The 22,312-nt window shown below is 44.0% G+C and overlaps 1 protein-coding gene across 17 annotated transcripts in view; it reads right to left on the minus strand.

Moving 5' to 3' along the window:
• MSI2 (musashi RNA binding protein 2) overlaps positions 1-22,312 on the minus strand; it is a 397,386-nt gene that overhangs the window by 170,086 nt on the left and 204,988 nt on the right. For 16 of the 17 annotated variants that reach the window (XM_043499279.1, XM_038375345.2, XM_038375348.2 and 13 more), the window contains one exon: positions 9,760-9,808. In XM_043499279.1, coding sequence (XP_043355214.1) covers positions 9,760-9,808 — 49 coding nt within the window. Of the gene's footprint in view, positions 1-9,759; positions 9,809-10,045; positions 10,238-22,312 lie in introns of those variants that run through there. The other variant, XM_043499281.1, reaches the window with a different exon arrangement.

Below are 22,312 nucleotides of genomic sequence, written 5' to 3' on the forward strand. Positions count from 1 at the left end.
GGAAATAGCTTAGTAAGTGTAGCTGATCCTCCAAGGTGTTGAATGCTCCTGTAAGTTGCTGAGGATCCGCAACTCCCTGGTCAGCTGAAGTGCTCAAAGCCACACAAGATGGAGACCGAAGTCCAGTTCAAGTGGCCTACACTAGAAATGGCAAGATCTCTTGCAACAGGCATTTCAGCATCTGTTAGTCCTGAATGAATGGCTGGGTCTTCACTTCCCAGTCCTTCAGAACTCTTTCAAACAATTCACGTAAGGACGTAATATGAAGAGAGACACTATTGAGTGCATGAAGTAAAACAAGACGATAAAAAAAATCAAAGCCAATAAAATTAAAATATCACAGAACTGCTAAAAACTTGTTGCTTCCCTCCCCCCTCTTCCTGCCCTTCCAGTTTGCATTAAGGGACTGGGGCTTTTTTGAAGCAAAGGTGCCCTCTGTCTACGTAGCCCTCAACTTCAGTAGTTATGAAACTTTTCTTCAGATAAGATAATGGAAAGTTGTTTTTGACAGGAGACTCCATCCTCTAAGGGCTTATCCCTCACGCTTGCACCTGATAACACAGGCCTACCAAACACAATATTCCATCTCCCTCCAAAGTGTATATAAAAATAGCTGAATTGGAGCTGTTAAAGCACATCTCAGCAATAGCATGGATCACAAACATAAATGTTTCCCAGCGCTCAGGTGGCTTGGAAAGTGCTTACGGCAGCACAGTGTCTCACAGAGGAAACACATCAAGGATCACCTTGAGATCACAAATGGAAAGGCACAAGGAGGATTGTGACTGCGGGAAACAAGGAAAGACGAACTCATCACTGTTTGATTTTTTTTACACTACACTGCAGCCTCCCCCCATTCCCACAGTGGTGCCCACCAGAGCAGCACTACCCTACCAGGTAGAGTTAATCCTTGGGTTTGGGCAGAAGATCATCCTGTGAAGAGACTGCCACTGGAGTCAGCTGGCAAGAGCAAAGGTAGATGTATGTAGGATGTGTGTGCAGAATCAGGCCCATGGTCCTAGTGGGGATTAGAACCCAGGACTTTTGGGTTCAAAAACAAAAGCCTCTGCCATTTGAACTAATAGAGCATCTCCATCAGCTAGCTAGAGAGTATTGCTTTTATCTTCTCTCTGGGTCAGTCACTAGAGGGCAACAAAATTCTACAGACTTCACCCAACACATTATACATGCAAAGTTGTGCAGTCTGGTTATGCTGCAAGATGATGCATTCCCTTGGATCTCAGGATTCTACCTACTGTGCTCCCGACCACCTTTGAGGTAGAAGAGGAAGTAACTTTCATGAATTACCAAATGTAATTGTCAGAGTAGGTACACAATAAAAATCCCAGAGTAGGAGCCTGCAAACTGAAGCTGCAAATGCCTGAGGAAAGAAAAAGTACTGAATCCATATTCATTTTGGAATACAACTCCTTGGGCCACCTGCCATGTGTTGCATAAGCCACTTCTTAGTCTGTAGAGTTTAAGCAAAGAACACCAAGAACACGGAGAGTGGTGGGTAGAAAAACCGCTGGAACATGTTCAGTCTGGCTAAATCTCTGCCTTGCCGATGAATTAGTCCCTTGGTGCTCCTTTAACTTCATCATCCCAGGGGACAAGGTGAGAGAGGACACTTAGCCCACCTTGTGCCAAAGACAAGCCCCATGTAACATTACTGTTAAACACAATAAGCAACTGAAATCTTGACCGGGGGAGGATACATCCATGTCTGTTTTCAGGGTGGCTGAAAAGAAGATATTGGAAATATCCTCAAAACCAAGGAAACCATTTGGGGCTGGACTTCCAAAGCTAGGTAAAGAGCTTGGACAAAAAGTTCCCATTGATTTCTAATGGGATTTGGGTGTTCAAATTTCTTTGGTGGCTTTGAAAATCTCAGCCCTTCAAGTTTTTTTGTTTTTAGTTTTGTTTTGTTGCTCAGTTGTTGGGTACTGCAATTTTAAATAGAAGTATTTTATGGAAGAGAGAGTGGTGTATTAGAAAGTAATATAGTTCCTATTTTTAAGAAAGGAAAAAAAAGTGATCCGGATAACTACAGGCCAGTTAGTTTGACATCTGTAGTATGCAAAGTCCTGGAAAAAATTTTGAAGGAGAAATTAGTTAAGGACATTGAAGTCAATGATAAATGGGACAAAATACAACATGGTTTTACAAAAGGTAGATCGTGCCAAACCAACCTAATCATCTTTTTTGAAAAGGTAACAGATTTTTTAGATAAAGGAAATGCAGTGGATCTAATTTACCTAGATTTCAGTAAGGCATTTGATACCGTGCCATATGGGGAATTATTAGTTAAATTGGAGAAGATGGGGATCAATATGAACATCAGAAGGTGGATAAGGAATTGGTTAAAGGGGAGACTGCAACGGGTCCTACTGAAAGGCGAACTGTCAGGTTGGAGGGAGGTTACCTGTGGAGTTCCTCGGGGATCAGTTTTGGGACCAATCTTATTTAATCTTTTTATTACTGACCTTGGCACAAAAAGTGGGAGTGTGCTAATAAAGTTTGCAGATGATACAAAGCTGGGAGGTATTGCCAATTCGGAGAAGGATCGGGATATTATACAGGAGGATCTGGATGACCTTGTAAACTGGAGTAATAGTAATAGGATGAAATTTAATAGCGAGAAGTGTAAGGTTATGCATTTAGGGATTAATAACAAGAATTTTAGTTATAAATTGGGGACGCATCAATTAGAAGTAACGGAAGAGGAGAAGGACCTTGGAGTATTGGTTGATCATAGGATGACTATGAGCTGCCAATGTGATATGGCTGTGAAAAAAGCGGTTTTGGGATGCATCAGGAGAGGCATTTCCAGTAGGGATAAGGAGGTTTTAGTACTGTTATACAAGACACTGGTGAGACCTCACCTAGAATACTGTGTGCAGTTCTGGTCTCCCATGTTTAAAAAGGATGAATTCAAGCTGGAGCAGGTACAGAGAAGGGCTACTAGGATGATCCGAGGAATGGAAAACTTGTCTTATAAAAGGAGACTTAAGGAGCTTGGCTTGTTTAGCCTAACTGAAAGAAAGTTGAGGGGAGATATGATTACTCTCTATAAATATATCAGAGGGATAAATACAGGAGAGGGAGAGGAATTATTTAAGCTCAGCACCAATGTGGACACAAGAACAAATGGGTATAAACTGGCCACCAGGAAGTTTAGACTTGAAATCAGACGAAGGTTTTTAACCATCAGAGGAGTGAAGTTTTGGAATAGCCTTCCAAGGGAAGCAGTGGGGGCAAAAGATCTATCTGGTTTTAAGATTCTACTTGATAAGTTTATGGAGGAGATGGTATGATGGGATAATGGGATTTTGGCAAGTAATTGATCTTTAAATATTCAGGGTAAATAGGCCAAATCCCCTGAGATGGGATATTAGATGGATGGGATCTGTGTTACCCAGGAAAGAATTTTCTGTAGTATCTGGCTGGTGAATCTTGCCCATATGCTCAGGGTTTAGCTGATCGCCATATTTGGGGTCGGGAAGGAATTTTCCTCCAGGGCAGATTGGAGAGGCCCTGGAGGTTTTTCGCCTTCCTCTGTAGCATGGGGCATGGTTGACTTGAGGGAGGCTTCTCTACTCCTTGAAGTCTTTAAACCATGATTTAAGGACTTCAATAGCTCAGACATGAGTGAGGTTTTTCATAGGAGTGGGTGGGTGAGATTCCGTGGCCTGCGCTGTGCAGGAGGTCGGACTAGATGATCAGAATGGTCCCTTCTGACCTTAGTATCTATGAATCTATCTATGAATCTATGGTGAGGGGAAAAAAGATTATCTGCAAGTTGCTGTACTCCAGCAACCAGCAGTCACTAGGCTCCCTACTGAAGCAAATTGACACACACAATGAATAATTTAGAAGGAGTGGGTCATGAGCTCGAGTCTCCTGATTCTGCCATATAGACAGAGGATGAGGCAACATGCTCAAGCCAGCGGTCCTGGTATTCTAGGAAATCAGGCTTGGCCGCTATCCCCACACTAATTTCCAGGGCTTGTAGCACTTCTTGACTTTACTCAGAATACTCTAAACTTCTTGGCAGTCTCCCTAAACAAATGAGCTATATACATTACTCCAAAAAGCTGACACTTTTGTGGCTCAGACAATAACTGTATCAGTCAAGCAAGCCTGCACAAAGAGTAAACACAGGAACACAAGTGGCTGGAGTCTGAAAGATAAATTACATAAGCTGTTAAAATCTGTTTCCACTTGGGGGAAGAAATCATGAGCCATGTCAGGTTTTTATTTCCCCCCGTAACATGTTAAAGCAGAGAGGTGTTTGTAGTGTAACATCTATATCATACAGAGGGAGCCATATACTGAGAGACAGAAACATACCATTTAATAATACTGGAGATTCCCATTGAAAATAATCCCACATCAACTTTTAGAGCATTCTACAAGCAATAAAAAGAAAAGGAGTACTTGTGGCACCTTAGAGACTAAAATTTATTTGAGCATAAGCTTTCGTGAGCTACATGAAGTAAGCTGTAGGTCACGAATAAATTTGTTAGTCTCTAAGGTGCCACAAGTACTCCTTTTCTTTTTGCGGATACAGACTAGCACGGCTGCTACTCTGAAACCTACAAGCAATAAAGAATCTTCATCACTCCTGTGTGGTAGGTAAGGGCAAATTACCTTGTGATTCTGCTTCCTCTGAGATACCATCAACTTAGAATTCTTACTCTTGGGTTTTAAAACTCTAGCACTCTTGAAACCTCCAAAAGTCCTATAATGGTGATATCTTTAAAGAAGTACAGTTATCACCTTTTATATGTGAGAAAAGTGAGTCAGAATGGTTGTGTGTTACCCAAACTCAGGGAGTCAGCTAAGATTAGAATTCAGGAGTTTCTGGTGCTCATTCCCACAGATCATGCTGCTTCAAAGAAAAACCAAATTATGCTGCCATTAAAGGTACATGCCAAATTTAAGACCTAATTTCAAGTCTAAAGGAAATTAATAAAGCAAGAACTCTGGCTTTTAATTACTACATCTCAAGACTTTACAGGATTACATTTAGCATACGTTCCAGGCAATCTGTACAGAATTTAAGGCTGCAAGGGAATGGATGGGCTGCACCCAAGATAAGTAGCTGCATAGCCAAGATGCTTATGGTCAGATAGCCAAGTGCTGGCTGCCTACCCACCTAGAGTTTCTGCTAAACTGTTTCTCCTGTACACGGAGATAAGGAAATGAACAGGTCTTTGAGGCAGCTCACCCTTGGCCATAATTTGAACTTTTAAAGAGAGACTGTGGATGGATGAAGAACACATGGGTTGCAGGAAGCACCAACATTTCAGCCTGTCCATCCCACTTGCAATTCAAGACGGGCCTAGACACTCCTTTTTCCAGACTAGCCCAGGATCAATTCCCTCCCAGTCCCCTTCCCCCCTTATAGACACTTGCCTGGGCCCGGCTGAAATATTTGAAATTTAAAAATTGACAAAATTTCTGAATGGCTAACTTTAAACTAAAAAAGGACAACAAAGAGCATTTCCCCCCACGTTTCTTTGATCAACTATGGGCTGAATAAAATTTTGTTGAATGTTGAAATTTCAAATTTTGGGGGGAAAAGAGATTAAAAAAAAAAAGATTTTTATGACTGGTTTCCCCTTCCCAAATAGCTCTGTTTTGTCTTCTTTTAAGGGGTTCTGTGTCTTCTCATTGTTTTTGCACCGATTTAATGAAAACGGATTGAGTCAAGTCAGCAGGAGTCCCTGATACGGACACACATAATAGTTTAGCTTACAATCCACACGATCTAAACTGGGGCCATGTCTACACTGCGGCTGCTACAGCAGCATAGCTGTGCCACTGTAATCCCATAGCGTGTACACAAACTATAGCAACGGAAGTAGTTTGTCCATCGCTGTAGAAAATCCCCCTTCCCAAGTGACGGTAGTTAGGTCAATGGAAGCATTCTCCAGTTGACCTAGCTGCAGCTGTTCCGGAGTTCAGTCAGCATAGGCACATTGCTCAGAGGTGTGGGTTTTTCACAGCCCTGAGTGCTGTAGATGTGTCAACCTAATTTTAAGCATAGACCAGGCCTGATATAAACACTTAATTGTGCCCCCTGCTCAGGAAGTCCACTGATTAGGTTTTTACAACTGATTTAAAGTTAAAATAGTGTAAAAACCATGTGTAGACCAGCCCTCGGTCCTTGAGCATCCTCTCAAGCGAAGCAGATAGCTGTGTAATTTGCTGCTGTTGAATACTTTCACTGCACTGACTGTCCCTCCCTGCTTCACAGGGCCCTGAACTCAGAGATCCTGCCTTAATCCACCCCTGAAATTGGTGAACAGGGATTTTAACATCAGTGGAAGGAAGAGTTGTTCTGTGGTTAAGACACTGAACAGGAAATTCAATGATCTGAATTCAGTTCCCAGCTCTTGGACTGGGACTTCTTGGATGAGACAGTTCGGTCCTTCTGCATACCAGATCTCCATCTGCAATGTGGGAATAAACTGTACTCCTTTCTCCCACCCTTTCTGTCTTGTCTATTGGACTGTAAGCTGTTTGGGGCAGAGATGGTCTCTCACTATGTGTTTAAATATCACCAGAAAGCCCTAGTCTCAATCGGGGGCTCTAAGCATTACTGTAATATAAACAAATCAATAATAATGGTCAATTGGCAATTTCAGCCTGGGGGGATATGAAGACCACAGCTGTGATTCCAGCTCCACAAACATCTTCCCCTCCTGGAGGGCACAAGTCAATATTCAATCCCATTTGTTACACTGAGCAATCTTTGCTGGAAGGTAACACCAGAAACTCAAGGCAAACCAATGGATAGATGCAGGTGTGATTGGAGGGAACTGGTTTTACTTGCACTTTGCTAAAGATGCAGGCAAGGAAAGGTGTCAATAGAAAGTTACTATCATCCACCTCCAGGGCATTAATTAATCCTTTAAACAAACAGCAAAGCCCAGTGCCTTCATTATTTCTATTTTACACGGCATCATTATGAATCCAAAGAATCCAAACCAGCCACAAAACATCCTCCCCATCCATCTGCAGGTATCCACTTTTTGGTTCTTGTCTTACACTGAGAAGAGATCAGAAGCTCTTTGGAGCACAGACCATCTTTTTGTTTGGGTTTATGCCACACCTAGCACAATGGACTCCTGATCCAGGACTAAGGCTTCTAGGTACTACTCCATATAAATAGTACATAAATAGCAAATAAATAGTACAACCACCACCACAACTGCTCACTGCTTCCCCCTCCAACATCTTCCCATTACGTTTTCCTCAGCTGTCAGACCTTCAGACTGAAAACAGCTTTACCTGATCCAGTGAGTCGTGAAATATGCAGTTTTAGGAGGGGAGATGGGGGTGGGGGAATTATATTTATTCTAGCACTGACACCTAAGTCTCTTATAATTGGGGTGTATTTGCTCCACTTCTTCATTAAGGATAATTAGACCAAATGGCTCCTTAAATTTCTGTGGAATGCATCCGTATTACTTGCTTTAAGGACACTTGACTTAAAGTGATATATTGGGGTTCCCAGAGCCCTTGTTTCCCGTGCACCCCAACACACCATACATTCTTACCCCAAACCACTGGCTGGAGTTTTGTGCTATGAATACCAGACTCCTGCCAGCAAAGCAGAGAACTCAGATCAAAGGTGCAAATGAAAGGAGGAAACTACAGAGTGAGATTTTCCAAAGCGCTCAGCAATAACCTAACTCTGCTCCCATTGAAGTTAATGGTAAAACTCCGACTGACTTGGAAAGCAGCTGATTAAGGGTTATGTTGGCGGCATGGAAAATCCTATCCTACATGCATAATTACAGGATCTAACCACGCAGGTCCACGTTTGCATTCAAAACTGGCAATCACGCATGTCAGAGCAATTGTTATCTCCCTGCCTACTCCCTAATCTCCAAGTCATGCTTCACTCCACACAGCTCCCATGTCCTCCTTTGCTCACTTCTCACTCTGTGCCATCTTCCAAGCACGAGGGACAGTCAACATACCCCATGTATCCTCCCTTCTCCTGCAAACTCATTTATTCCATTCATCACGCAGCTTCGTCCCCCTTGAAGCAGGGATTCCACCTTTTATCTGGCATAAAATACCAAGTCCATTACAACGCTAGAATAATAAAATAAATAATCAAGTCCTCATAAAGACTGGTGCCCACCATTTGTGTTACCCAATCCCAGTGCATGTCTGTGTTTTGAAGGCGCCATCTAGGGACTGATTTTGGAAAGGCTCCTACATCCCTTCTCCCCCCCATCCCAGGTTTTTAACTGCGTTTTCTCCCTTCAGCAGTGACATGTCAACCAGAGATCATAAACCCAACCTAGGCAGCAGGAAGAATAAATGGAAATGAAAGCACATGCATTCAAAACTGACATCAGGTGAGAACACTTCTCCCTTTCCCTCCTCAGAATTAAGGCTGCTATGCTGGAAAATGGCCCACTGGCCCAAGGAAGTTAATTAGGGAGCATTTTGGAAACACTTGGTAGCAGCTTCCCCACAAAGTGGCCAGTACAAGGAGGAGCCAAGATAAGCCCAAAGACCATTCTCATTCTGCCTTGAAAATGGGCTCCTTGGTGTTAGACTAGCAGGGAAAGAAGCAGAGAGGGACTCAGAGGAAATGCAGGCTAAGAGGCAGCAGAGAGGCAAAATGGTTAAGTAGAGAAGACAGGAGATGGAGGGACTGAAGGAGGGAGACAAGGTACAAGATGATCCTAGAAGGAAGAATCAAAGAGGATCTAAGTGCCAGACTGATGCTTGGCTGTGCACATGGTCAGTGTCCTTTACTGTAAATACATCCAGCCTCCAGTTCCCAAGCTATAATTGGCGATTACAAAGGAGAAGGAGCATTTTGGAACACTGTCTCTGAGCAGCAGCATTGCGGAGGATAGGGGGAAGAGGCTGTGAAAAGATTGCAGTGGGTTAAAGAGCGACAGGTGTCTTACTTCTAAGGAAAAACGGAACCTCTAATACTAGCATCGTCAATTTGCATGACCAGGCATGCTTCTAGTTGCTAGTATAAGACTCACATATGCATTCAAGTGTGCATGTGTCCTGGGTGTGTGCACATTTAGAGAGTGGATGGAAGCCAGTTGGCAACTGGGCCCAATCTAGTCTAAACTACATTGAAGTAAGGGAATTGCAACTTGCTCATCCTCAAGTGTAAACAGGCATCACAGGCTCATGGCAGATATCCGTTATGGGACCTCAGAGTACGTCACGTGTACAAAACAAGGAGAGGTCTGAGTGAGTGCTTATTCCCTTAGTACTGAAGGCCATACATCTTTGTTGGGCCACAAGAGGGTGACCAGGGAGAAAACTGAAAATTTCTTCCAGCTCTAAATGTTACTCTGTCCCTTTCCACCTCAGCATCAGATGCCTAATGATCCCCCCAGTCTGCCACACTTATCTCCACACCAGGCCACATATCTCAGCAATCATCCTTCCACCAAAGTCAAGCTGAATAGGACTTTCTTTGGGCCACGAAGACAGGACTCTCTAAAGCAGCCAGAAGAGTTGTGTCCGTTGAGAAATCCAAGCTGCCCCCAGACATACACAAAAACCGAGGTCCAAGTACGCCCTTGATCCCGGCACAATGGGAGGTGGCTCACATCCCAGTCTCCGTGCATGGCAGCACTGAACGCTGCTGTTGGGGCCACTGGGCCAGCCAGACCTGCAGCGTTACATTCACCACATGGAGTTTTTGCATTTGCCAATTATAAAATGTGGCATCTGAACTCAGATGCTCTCTCTTACCTCTATGCCTGTTGGTAGTCTTGTCAAACATAAGCATGGCATCCTCTACCTGCAAGACACAAGAGGCATGTTTTAGTACATTTGCTACAAGGTTAATGAAGACATACAAACAGATCAAGTACTGGGGAGGCACGGCTGGGGTAGTGGCAGGGTAAATCCAGGTATGGCAGGCCACATGGATTCATCATATCTCATTTCCTTTGCCTGGAGTCAGCTCTTTCTTTTGGAAACCTGCCACTGTCAACACAAAGCCTAGGTGGCATTTGATCCTAGAGGGAAAACACACTTTTAAAGTTTTATTGCCCTAAAAAGCACAAACATCCAAGTTGCTTTTTTTCCTCCTTTCTTCTTCTGAGGCAGCTGGAGAGAGATAAGGAGGGGCCCCAGAGTCACTAATGCAAATCAAGCCCATGACTTCTCCAGCAGCTATCACTGTGCTGGATGGGAATTAGAAGATTTCAAAAAGCGTGTGTGGGGCAAAATCTAGTCAGCCAAAAAGGTATTCAGAGGTTTTCAAGAGGCCTTTTGAAAAGCAACAAGAAGAAGGGAGGGGGACAGAGGTTTAATTTGCATCAGGTTTGGCATTTCCACTTCAGAAGAGAGGGTTGCCTGATGAAATGTATTGAAGTGCAACAAAAATTACTTTCAAGTTTCATCACTCTTTGCATGATTTATTCCACCTACATTTAATCTGTGCAGCCACACCTACATTTTACATTTATTTTTGACTGAGGCTGTGCGGGGATTTCTTTTTAAGTACATTGTATCTTAAACTGTTCAGAGACTCCAGAAACTTCAGCAGGATGCTGCTGCACTCTTATGGAAAAGTCCTATAGAATTTAACAGAAAATTATAACCTTTGAATAGACTGATTTAACTATTCTGTATTTAACTATTTAATAAAGAATTATATCTCCTTTAAACAAGATGATGGTGAAAAACAAACATACAAACTCCAAGCCACAGAATGGATCTCATTCTTTATTCAACTCTAATTTTTTTTACAATAATTTCTACAGTTGGGTTCATCCCTATTGAATTCTACATAGGATTCCCCCCCAACCAAAAAAAAATTAACATTTTTTTACCCACCAATTTTAGAAAAACTGATTTATTTGAAGAGTCACTCTGCAATGGCATCCACCCTCCAAAAATTACCATGCAGGTAATGCAGGGAGAGGATAGTCCCCGAGGATAGCTCAATCTTGCATGCTTTAAGCATGCACGGTGTTACAGCCTGAGACTTTGCATGGCAGTAGCATAATTTCGGTGCGTAATTAAAAACACAGGGTGGACCTGTCCCTATTACAGTGTTGGAGGCAGCTTCCATGATACAGTAGAAATTGCAACGCAGTAAATCCTCAAACTGTGCCTAGTTTCAGAGTAGCAGCCGTGTTAGTCTGTATTCTCAAAAAGAAAAGGAGTACTTTTTTTTAAGGTGCCACAAGTACTCCTTTTCTTTTTGAGAAACTGTGCCTAGACTCCTTTTAAACCCCATTTCGGCTAACACTGCTTTGTCCCATTCACATTCGTTTGCACTAATGTGTTGAAAACAGCCTGAGCTGAAAGGATGTAACATGCTTCCTTCCTTCTATTTAATCCTTCATCCACAGCATGAATGGGACCTAAACCACTGGCACAATGAGATCCAAACTGAATTAAGTATATTGTCCTGTCACCCAACTCCCCTTCCTTACCTCATAAAAAACAACACAAAACAAAAACAAAAAACCCACACACACAGGTGTCAGTAAGGTTAGAGAGCAAATAAGGACAATTCCCTTAGCTCTCATCAGTGCCCTGGCATTACGGGTTGATCAGTGATTGTTAAAATTCTCAAAGGCCTCAAGCACACAGGGATCAGAATCATGTTTAGCAGCTAGCCCAGTTTCTCTGAACAACATGCATTCTCTTTTCTTCACCTATACCCCCCTGGAGCATCACTGAAAGCAAACTGTGTGCTGAACACCCCTTTGTCTCCAAGCTAGTCAGTCTACACAGTACAGCTTTAGGATGCTGCTCACTCTTAGTCCAAAATCCCAACCCCAGCCTGGAGAAGGTCCCCAGGGTTCATTTGCACTATAAATACAAATATAACAAGAGGTCCAGTCCCACCACTATGTTGCATCTGGGTCAGAGGACAACAATTAGAATGTACAGTGTGGAAAGGTTCTCACGACTGTAACCAGGCCAGAAGCCTCAATCCTTGACCAGGGGTGTAAGTACAAAGTAGTGCCTTGTACAGGGATTTGAACGGCTGTGGACATCTGAAGCACAGGGTGAGTTTCCCCAGCCACGGGGAGCCTGTAACCCAGGCTAACAGAGCATGATTCTTTAGCCTGCTGTAGCAGCTCGACCAACACAGAGGCTAAAGTTTGTGTTGTTTTAAAAGGCTGCTTTGGTAGCTAGGAAACAAGGGCTGAACAAACAGGTGCCCAAAAGGCATTGCTCTGCAGCGCTCGTCAACAAGGGGAACAACTCCGTGTCCAAAGGGAAAGTAATGCACAGGGTGATGTTGATCCTACTGCACCTCATCCATACCCCAGATGACAGCACTAAGCTGATTAGCAGAATGCTGGTTTCGGTGAACTAATTCCCCAAACTCCTCCCTCTTTACCGAACAACAGTTTTCGAGGGGCATTGGAAATACACATCCTTCTTTAGAGGTGAACGACAGAAGGAAAAAAATACATTGGCCCTTTACTCATTTCTCCCCATCTCCACTAAAAATACCATGAGGGACAAGGTCTGGATGAGAGCTGTGCAAATTACAGATTTCTTTTTGATTGAAAAGAAAAAAAAAAAAACCAACTGTTTAGGATAAAACTGAAACGTAAAAAAACAAATTCATTTCCGGCAAAATGAAATACTTAAGTTGGATTTCAAGTACTTTTTTTTGTTTGTTTGTTTTTATTAGAGGACATCTTAAAACAAAAAGTTCTTTTGATTTGAAAAAGCAAAAATGTTTCCGTTTTTTAGCGTGTTTTTTTTTTAAATAAACACAAATAGTTCGTCGAAACTGACATGAATTAGTGAAACATTTTGGTGTTGCTGAATCTGCATTTTTCTCTGAAAAAAAGTTGTCCATAAAAAATTTCACTCCGCTCTGATCCTGACTTCCCTTTTGCTGTACCACTGAGGCCTGGCCTTCCCTTACAGAGCTGCAGCTGTGCCGCTGTAGCGCTCAGTGAAGATGGTACCTATGGCAACAGGAGAGCTTCTCTTGCCAGCATAGGTATACCAGCTCCCTGAGAGGTGGTAGTTCTGTTGATGGGAGAAGCCCTCCTATCAACACAGCGTTGTCTACACCGGGAGTTCGGCGGTGTAACTGCATCATCACTCACAGGGTTGGATTTTCCACACCCAAGTGATGCCGTTATACCCCATAAGTTTGCAGTGTAACCAGGGCTAAGAGTGTCTTATCAGGCAGGACTTCAATAGGCTGAAACCTGATCTGCAGCTCTCAACAGCCCTTCCCCTCCTCAACTGTGGATGGCAGGAGGGACAACACGGGCTTCAGCCCATTGGGCAATCATTGTTTCACTCCTCCAAACACTGCCCAAATCCTGATATGAGAGGAGGGAGGGTCTTGGAATTGGACTGGCTCTCAGGAGATGCAAATGTAGTTCCTGGTTCAGCCACAGACTTGCTGTGTGTCCTGGGGAAGAGAGACTTCAACGCTCTGTGCTTCAGTTCCCCCTCTGTCAAATGGAAATTGACGATGTGCTCTCTCTCACCCTTAGAGTGACTTCGGGGGGAGTTAGGCACCCAATTCCCTTTACAGATCTGGTCCAAAGCTCTTGCTGTGTGTTCACACAGCACTTACTACAACGAGACCCCGTGCTTGGTCAGGGTCTTTAGTGGACAAATCAGTAATAGTAACACAAACTTCCTGGGCTGGGCTGGGGGAGATTTCTGCCACTTCGGGAGGAAACCATGTGAGCTCTACCATATTTGTGAGATTTGTGCTTTGTCCACACCTGGGAATAGGACTGTAAAAGTTTTGGCTCAGAAGCAAAACCATGAAGGAGAGGTAGAGATCCAGGAGTTCAACTCTGAAACCCTGCAAAATTCAAAGGGGTGAAGCAGTTCTGTTGGAGCTGAGTGATTTTGACCAACTTCTGGTTCAAATCTACCCTTAGAAAATAGCAGAGTGTTTGTAAGCCAGCTGGCTCACTTTCAGCAATGCCTAATTGGTTATCTTTTCTGTTTCCGAAGGTCAGAACATTTTATCTCAGTCTCTGCCCTTTCTGAGTTAACCCCACCCCACATCATTTTTAGGGCAGCCATTGTAACAGAAGAATAGCCTCTTTCCTCCATAGTCCTGTGACACAATAGGACTTCTCAATGACTCCTGAATAGATAAAGTGCAATGGTGAAAGAAAAATTCTATTAACGTTTTACAAAATAAAACATCTAAAAGCCAGATAGATAGAGGAGAGAGAAAAATCAATATTGATAAGACTGCGCGCTTAGGAAAACTTTTCATCAGTTGCAAAAGTAAAAGGGAAGAGGGGGAGGTAAAGGCAAAGGGAGGGAAGAAACTTATCAATTCAGAAAACCTATCAATGCTATGGAAATCTGGCAGAACAGCAAGAACTGAAACTAGAAGAATTTGAATATACAAAGGACTGAATAGAATGAAAAAACCCACACTGCTTCACATACACAGCTTGTTTCTCACGGTTCTCTGTGAATCAAACACAAGTGGCTTGTTTAAGTCTTCATCAAGGAGAAATAAGGGACACAGTAAAGGTAACCGGTAGTAAACCCAGTAGTAAGCATATTGTTCTCTCTCTATTTCAGGAGGTGAGGAGGATAAAAGATCTGCACAAATGAAACTCAAGTAGGTTTGGTTGCTATTCCCAATAAAGATGCATGAGTTAACCCTTTGGTTCAACCTGGGATTTTTCCTGTTCGACTATATTAGGGGTGGCCAGATGCAGCAAATCTTCCAGGTCTTGGTTAAAAACATGCAACCACTAACTTATCTTAAAAGTATGGAAATTTGTCTAGTGGGAGAGATGAGACTGGAAGACAGGACTTCTATTCTGAGCTGTGATACCAACTCGCTGTGTGACCCTGAGCAAGTCACCAATAATAATCAGTTTCATCTGTAGACGTCACCGTGCTTTACAAAGGTGAAAAAGAATAATTATCCCCACTTTACAGATGGGGAAACTGAGGCAGGGAGGTGCAGTGACTTACCAAAGAAACTGCTGACCTACTGTGCAGGTTTTTTTGTGAGGCTGACAGCCTTTTGTTCATTGTTCGGAGCTCATCAGAAAAAATGCGCTACAGAAGGGTAATGTAACAGTACTGTAATATGATTAGCTAAGGCGCTTGCTTTTCTACCTGTACTGTAAAACCCCTAGTGTAACCCACTGATCGGTGTATATTATATAACCCTCAACTACAGAGCCTGGATCTTTAGCTCAAGCTGTAGAGACTAATGATTTTAGCTGAAGGCATCCCCAGCTCAATCCTGTGTTAGGTAAGGTGGCTATCACAAAGATGCTCTGTGGGTACCAGGGAAAAAATACTCAGCTACACACAACTGAAATTGCACAAGTGTTCAGAGTTTTAAAAGGCTTTTATTGTGAAGTAAAACTCTCCTCACCCCCAGAGAACCTGCCTTCAGAAGAGCAAGCCTGAGAGAGTGAGCTTTGACATGCACCCTGATGGTCAATCCTTAAACTCAGTCAGTCAGAGTACATCTACACTGCAAAATAAAGTGGGTTCTTAATTCAGGTTAAAACCTGAGAAGACACGGCAACTCGACTTCTAACTCAAGTTAGCCGCGTGAGATGCATCAGGGAGGAGAAACTAGGGTTGCCAGGTGTCCAGTTTTCAACCAGGATGCCCTGTCGAAAAGAGAGCCTCGCGTCTCTGGTCAGCACAGCTGACTGGTCCACTAAAAGTCCGGTTGGCCACAGTGGCCAGCTCCACACAGCTCCCAGAAGCAGCTGGCATGTCCCTCCAGCTCCTAGGCGCAGGGTCGGCCAGGGAGGTTCCGCATGCTGCCCCTGCTCTCGGTGCAGGCACTGCCCTGAGCACCGGCTCCACATCTCCCACTGGCCGGGAACCACAGCCAATGGGAGCTGTGGGGGCAGCACCTGCAGGCACGGGCAGCACACAAAGCCCCAGCCGCTCCGCCTAGGAGCCAAAAGGACATGCTGGCCACTTCCAGGAGCTGCCTGAGATAAGCGCCTCCTGGAGCCTGCACCCTTCATCCCCTGCCATACCCCAACCCTAGGTAGGAACACCCTCCCGCACCCTAACTCCTTGCTCCAGCCATGATTTCCCTCTTGCACCCACACTCCCTCTTGGAGCCTGCACCCCTAGGCCCCAGCCCAGAGCCTGCTTCATCCCCGGCCCCACCTCAGAGCTCTCACCCCGTCCCACACCCCAACACCCTGCCCCAGCTCAGAGCCCCCTCCCACACTGTGAACCCCTCAGCCCCACCCCCCAGCTCGGAGCCTCCTGGACCCCAAGGCCTCATCCCCAGCCAGAGCCCTCACCCCCTCCTGAACCCCAAACCCCTGCCCCAGCGCAGTGAAAATGAGCAAGTGTGGGGGAAAGCAAGCGACAGAGGGAAGGGGGATGGAGTGAGCGGGGGCGGGACATCTGATAAGGGGCAGGGCCAGGGTGAGGCTTCAGGGAAGGGGAGGGAAGGGCAAGGTGTTCTGTTTTCTGCAATCAAAAAGTTGGCAACCCTAGGAGAAGCCCAAATCCCAAGGGTTTATGTCCTCTCAGCTTTGTGGGGACAGAAAGGAGTGTTTTCCTGTGCTATCCTATCTGACACCTTTCGATGACACTAAGTTCTCTTTGAAGCAACCTCATGTGCCATAGGCCCCAGTGAATAAGTTAGGAAAAGAACAAACATAGCCACATCTCATGGACGGCTCATTTCTGAGCGCACAAACCTCTAGGCAGGTCACCTCCCTCGAGTTTCATGCAGAAGTGCTTAACAAGAAGCTAGTCCTCCGAAAAAGGACTCAGCAATCTGAAGTGTTATTTAAAAGAAAAATAGTAACATAGACAACCAAAAACAATTATCCCCACATGGCTCGATGTGACAGCTTAAGGAGCTGATTAATCCAAACTAATTAAGAGCAGCAAATGAGAGAGTATTACAAAATGCTCACAAAGTCTCAGCACTTTGGAAAAAAAAAAGTGCCATATGACTCAAAAGATAATACTAGTAATAAATAAATGGATACTTAGAGTCTGAAACGACAACTTTCCACCCTTCATACACCCCCACATGCATGTAGCTTAGCCCTGAACAAAACTACAATAGGTTTATTACATAAATCTTAAGTAATAGGTTTTAGTTTATTTAATGTTTCTTTTCAATCCACCCGGGCCCTGGGGAAAGGGAGGAATACACGATCTTTAATCACTGTCTGGAAGAAGGGAAAGGGAAAAAGGAAGGGGGGGAAAAAAGACCAGAAGAGCCAAAGGCTTTAATAATCCTAACAGTTCCTAGGATTATTGAAAATACATCTGACCCACTCACATCTGACTCACAAGAGGATCCACAGAGATAAATGTACTTGATATTTTCCACTTTAACAGCTGCATATATTTAAAGCAACAAAATGAGGATGACCTAAATAAAATGGCTATTAATTGTACTTCAGGAGGCTCTGAATTTAATACATTTGATTCTGCCCAGTAGAAGAACATACAATATTCTTCCTGAATTTCATTTTTCCTTCCTCGTAAAGGTTTGTAACTTCTCTCACTTTTTACCATGGGACAGGCACAAATAACCAAAGGAGATCTAACTTAGTCTACATCTACACTACAGCCGGGATTGATGCTCTGAGATCGATCTACCAGCAGTCGATTTAGGGGTCTGGTAAAGACCCGCCAAATCGACAGCAGATCGCTCTCCAGTCAACCCCTGTATTCTACCCCTGACGAGATGAGTAAGGTAAGTCGACGGGAGAATTTCTCCCTTCAACCCCTTCATGGTGTAGACCCCATGGTAACGCGACCTAAGGTATATCTACTCCAGCTACGTTATTCACGTAACTGGAATTGCATAGAGTAGGTTGATTTACTGCGGTAGTGTAGACATAGCCTTAGTATGGACCATGTCCGAATGGAAAGATGGATTCCTTCCTCCTGCAAGGGCTAGGTGCAATTTAATAGCTCTCTCTCAGGTGGGATTTTCAAACAGCCTTAGTGTTGGCCTAATTCTCCTCCCATTGAAGTCAATGGTAACTTCGACGGGAGCAGATTTAGACTGCAGGAAAATCTCTCACTTGTGGCTTGATTTAAAACCAATTTAAATCAACATGAGTGTTTCTATTGATTGCAGTGGGGGAAATCAGGGCCTGTTTAATGATGCCAGTGAAACTTCAGCAACACCTCTTTAGATTTCTGCTGTTTGGGGCTGCCAGGCACCATGCGACCAGGGAAGCTTGGGAGCAGAAGGACTGGGCTCAGGGAAAAACTCCCCCCTCTTCCCAAAACCCACCCTCCTCCCAAAAGAGGAGTGTTTTTTGAAGGAGGTTGTATAACATAAGTGGACTGGGAAACACAGCTGGCTCCAGCCTCTTGCTTTTTTAGGCTGAGATTTCATGTATCTAATATCCTCACCTCCTTCTCTCCCAACAATTACCAGAAAAAGCAGCAAGACACAAATATAAATGTAAATATTCACCAGTATGCTCAGCACTCCCTCCTTTCCACCCAAGAGCTCACCATGGGATAGAACCCTCCAACCAGCATGATACTTCATAGAATCATAGAATATGAGGGTTGGAAGGGACCTCAGGAGGTCATCTAGTCCAACCCCCCGCTCAAAGCAGGACCAATCCCCAACTAAATCATCCCAGCCAGGGCTTTGTCAAGCTTGACCTTAAAAACCGCTAAGTAAGGAGATTCCACCACCTCCCTAGGTAACGCATTCCAGTGTTTCACCACCCTCCTAGTGAAAAAGTTCTTCCTAATATCCAACCTAAACCTCCCCACTGCAACTTGAGACCATTACTCCTTGTTCTGTCATCTGCTACCACTGAGAACAGTCTAGCTCCATCCTCTTTGGAACCCCCTTTCAGGTAGTTGAAAGCAGCTATCAAATCCCCCCTCATTCTTCTCTTCCACAGACTAAACAATCCCAGTTCCCTCAGCCTCTCCTCATAAGTCATGTGTTTCAGTCCCCTAATCATTTTTGTTGCCCTCCGCTGGACGTTTTCCAATTTTTCCACATCCTTCTTATAGTGTGGGGTCCAAAACTGGACACAGTACTCCAGATGAGGCCTCACCAATGTCGAATAGAGGGGAACGATCACGTCCCTTGATCTGCTGGCAATGCCCCTACTTATACATCCCAAAGTGCCATTGGCCTTTTTGGCAACAACGGCACACTGTTGACTCATATCCAGCTTCTCATCCACTGTAACCCCTAGGTCCTTTTCTGCAGAACTGCTGTCTAGCCATTCGGTACCTAGTCTGTAGCGGTGCAACTCTGCACTTGTCCTTGTTGAACCTCATCAGATTTCTTTTGGCCCAATCCTCTAATTTGTGTAGGTCCCTCTGTATCCTATCCCTACCCTCCAGCGTATCTACCTCTCCTCCCAGTTCAGTGTACTTAAGTGCATCCTAAACTTTAAGTACATGAGCAGTCCGACTGGGGGAGAATGAGGAGCAATGACTTAAGCACACGCTTAAGCACTGCTGAATTGGGGCTAACGAGAGTGGATGTAACTGAGCTGCAGCACCCAAAAGGAAGCAGGCACCAGCCAAGCACAGCAAGCAGATGCCGTGGAACAGGGAAATTGCTGGAGATCTCCACATTCATAGAGTTGGTGGGAGAATGCAGAGAAGTGATTTAGTTAATGCATGGAGAGGGAGCAAGTTACAGATGGAAATCACAGAGCAAGTCAGAAGACAATGGCTTGATGTCAGCCACTTATGGCAAGAAACAGTTGCTTTCTGCACCCCTGACAGCTGTCACATGGAAGTGGCATCTGCTGTCGGGCCGCTGGCATGCGGCTTTCTTGAGTCGTGACTGTACACATCTCCCTTTCAAAAATCCACCTCTTATTTTCTCTGTCACCACTTCCTCTATGGCTAGTTGCCTTGTCGAAACCCGGGGAAGGACACAACTTGGATCTGCCTCTCGTGGCTCTGAATCAGGCTTGTAGAAAAGACATGCATATTTCATGTGTGATCATGTGTCTTCGATATGGACTGGCACATGAAAGGGGTGAGCTATGTAAGAGACAATATATAAAGCATGCATGACTTGTATGGCATTCACATCTATGAAATTATAGTAATACGTAGCATTTACACAGAGCAACCCATACTCATGTAGATAATATTAAAGAACAGCAACAATTTGCTCTTGTATCTGAGCACTTACTCACACAAGTAATCCCTCTAAAGCAAATGAGTCTATTTGCATGAGTAAATAAGGGTGAGTGTGGGCTCCGCAGTCTTGTCCATGGCGCTTTTCATTTATAGACCTCAAAGTGCCCAAGATCTCAAAGTAGGTACAAGCATCATCATTTCCACGCACCACGTGAGCAGAGCCATGGCTGCATAAATGTACAACTGCTCAAGCTCAGAGAGAAACATCCATTGATTAGTGTAACACTGGCCTGTTGGGACATTCACTTGCATTCCCATGAAACAAATGCTGGACTGCTAATTGAACAAATATCTCTCAAGCTTTGAAGAGTGGGAGAAGAGAGTTTATTGCTACTGTGAGGTTCTACTGTAATCTTTTCTAATATCTTTAGAGAAGATAGGCATGAAATAAAGTACCAGAACAGAACCACCACCAAAAATCCTCAGCCCTGATTCAAGTCTACTGCCAAACTACCCAACTCTGACAAGCTAAGCAGTGTTAGCCATGGTTGTTACTGGAGTAACATTTGGGAGACCTTCAATGAAAACCCAAAATGCTGCAAGAAGTTGTTCCGGTGAACAAGTAGGCAGCATATTTCTTTCTGACACAGTATGGAGCCAGTATAGTGTTATGGACCATTGTGTTGCTGGGAGTTGCCAACTTTCACAGAGATGGAAAAATCCACTCACCCAGTTGCCAATGAGCAGCTTTGACAAGCAGTGGGGTCCACACTATCAGTTTCTGCACAATTTTTTATTTTATTTTATTTTATTTTTAAGAAAATTGATAATTTTTTTAAGGCTTTTGAAGGTAACTTTTCATGGGAACGGAACATAACCATAAATCAATGCTGCTTTAGCTAGATACCTTTTAAAGCCTTCACCTGCTATTTTACAATATAACTGTTAAGCAATTGTCATGTTACATCTCAGTAGTAGATGCATTTTCGGGGGAAGAGAGGATAAACAGGGTATGTATGAAGCAATTCAGGAACATAGCTTTGTAAAGTACTTGTGGAATCTTTCAAAATAAAAGGAACCACACAGATATTAAACATGTGATAGCTCAGTGGTTTGAGCATTGGCTTGCTAAACCCAGGATTGTCAGTTCAATCCTTGAGGGGGCCACTTAGGGATCTGGGGCAAAAACTGGGGATTGGTCCTGCTTTGAGCAGGGGGTTGGACTAAATGACCTCCTGAGGTCCCTTCCCACCCAGATATTCTAAGTATATTCAATAGCTTCATTGCTGTTACAGTGTTATTGTGTAGATTTCACTGAATGAATGAGGCTGAGAATCCAAAGAAAATGCCTAATATAAAGTTGGAAATGAATAGTCTGTACGTGTGAGAGAGAGAAAATTGGGAAGGTAGAAAGGTGTAACATATAAAACATATTCTATATTTCTGAGTTTAAATTCTGCTCTCTCATTAGATTCTTAGTCTCACTCATTAAAATCTATAGTGGGAAATGTTACACCTTTGTAGATGTAACTAATGCAGCGGTTCCCAAACTTGTTCCGCCGCTTGTGCAGGGAAAGCCCCTGTTGGGCCGGGCCGGTTTGTTTACCTGCCGCGTCCACAGGTTCCACCAATCACGGCTCCCAGTGGCCACGGTTCGCTGCTCCAGGCCAATGGGAGCTGCTGGAAGCAGTGGCCAGTACACTCCTCAGCCTTCGCCGCTTCCAGCAACTTCCATTGGCTGGAGCAGTGAACCGTGGCCACTGGGAGCCGTGATTGGTGGAACCTGTGGACGCGGCAGGTAAACAAACTGGCCCGGCCCAACAGGGGCTTTCCCTGCACAAGCGGCGGAACAAGTTTGGGAACCACTGAACTAATGAATACAAAGCAAATATTCCCTCCTCACTTCAGGTCATGCCATCAAGAAATTTGTCCCAATTCAAAACTTGAGTCTCCAACACATTCAGGCCACCTTGAGAACTTACAAATATCTTTTTCTTCATGTTTATGTCTGCATCAACACATGGAAGGATTAAGATCTTTTTTGTTTCAAGCGCTGTCAATCTGATTTAGTGCAACGTTTTTCATCTGCTCAAGGTAAAGAGGAATTAGGCCAGACAAATGAAATAATGCACTATAATCTAACATTTGGCAATTCAGATTAGTTTCGGAGAGAAAGGAAATTAAACAAGAATGACATTCAACCACACACATCTGGGTTGTG

This window comes from Dermochelys coriacea, chromosome 17 (genome assembly GCF_009764565.3).
Source record: "Dermochelys coriacea isolate rDerCor1 chromosome 17, rDerCor1.pri.v4, whole genome shotgun sequence".
NCBI classification, from domain to species: Eukaryota; Metazoa; Chordata; order Testudines; family Dermochelyidae; genus Dermochelys; species Dermochelys coriacea.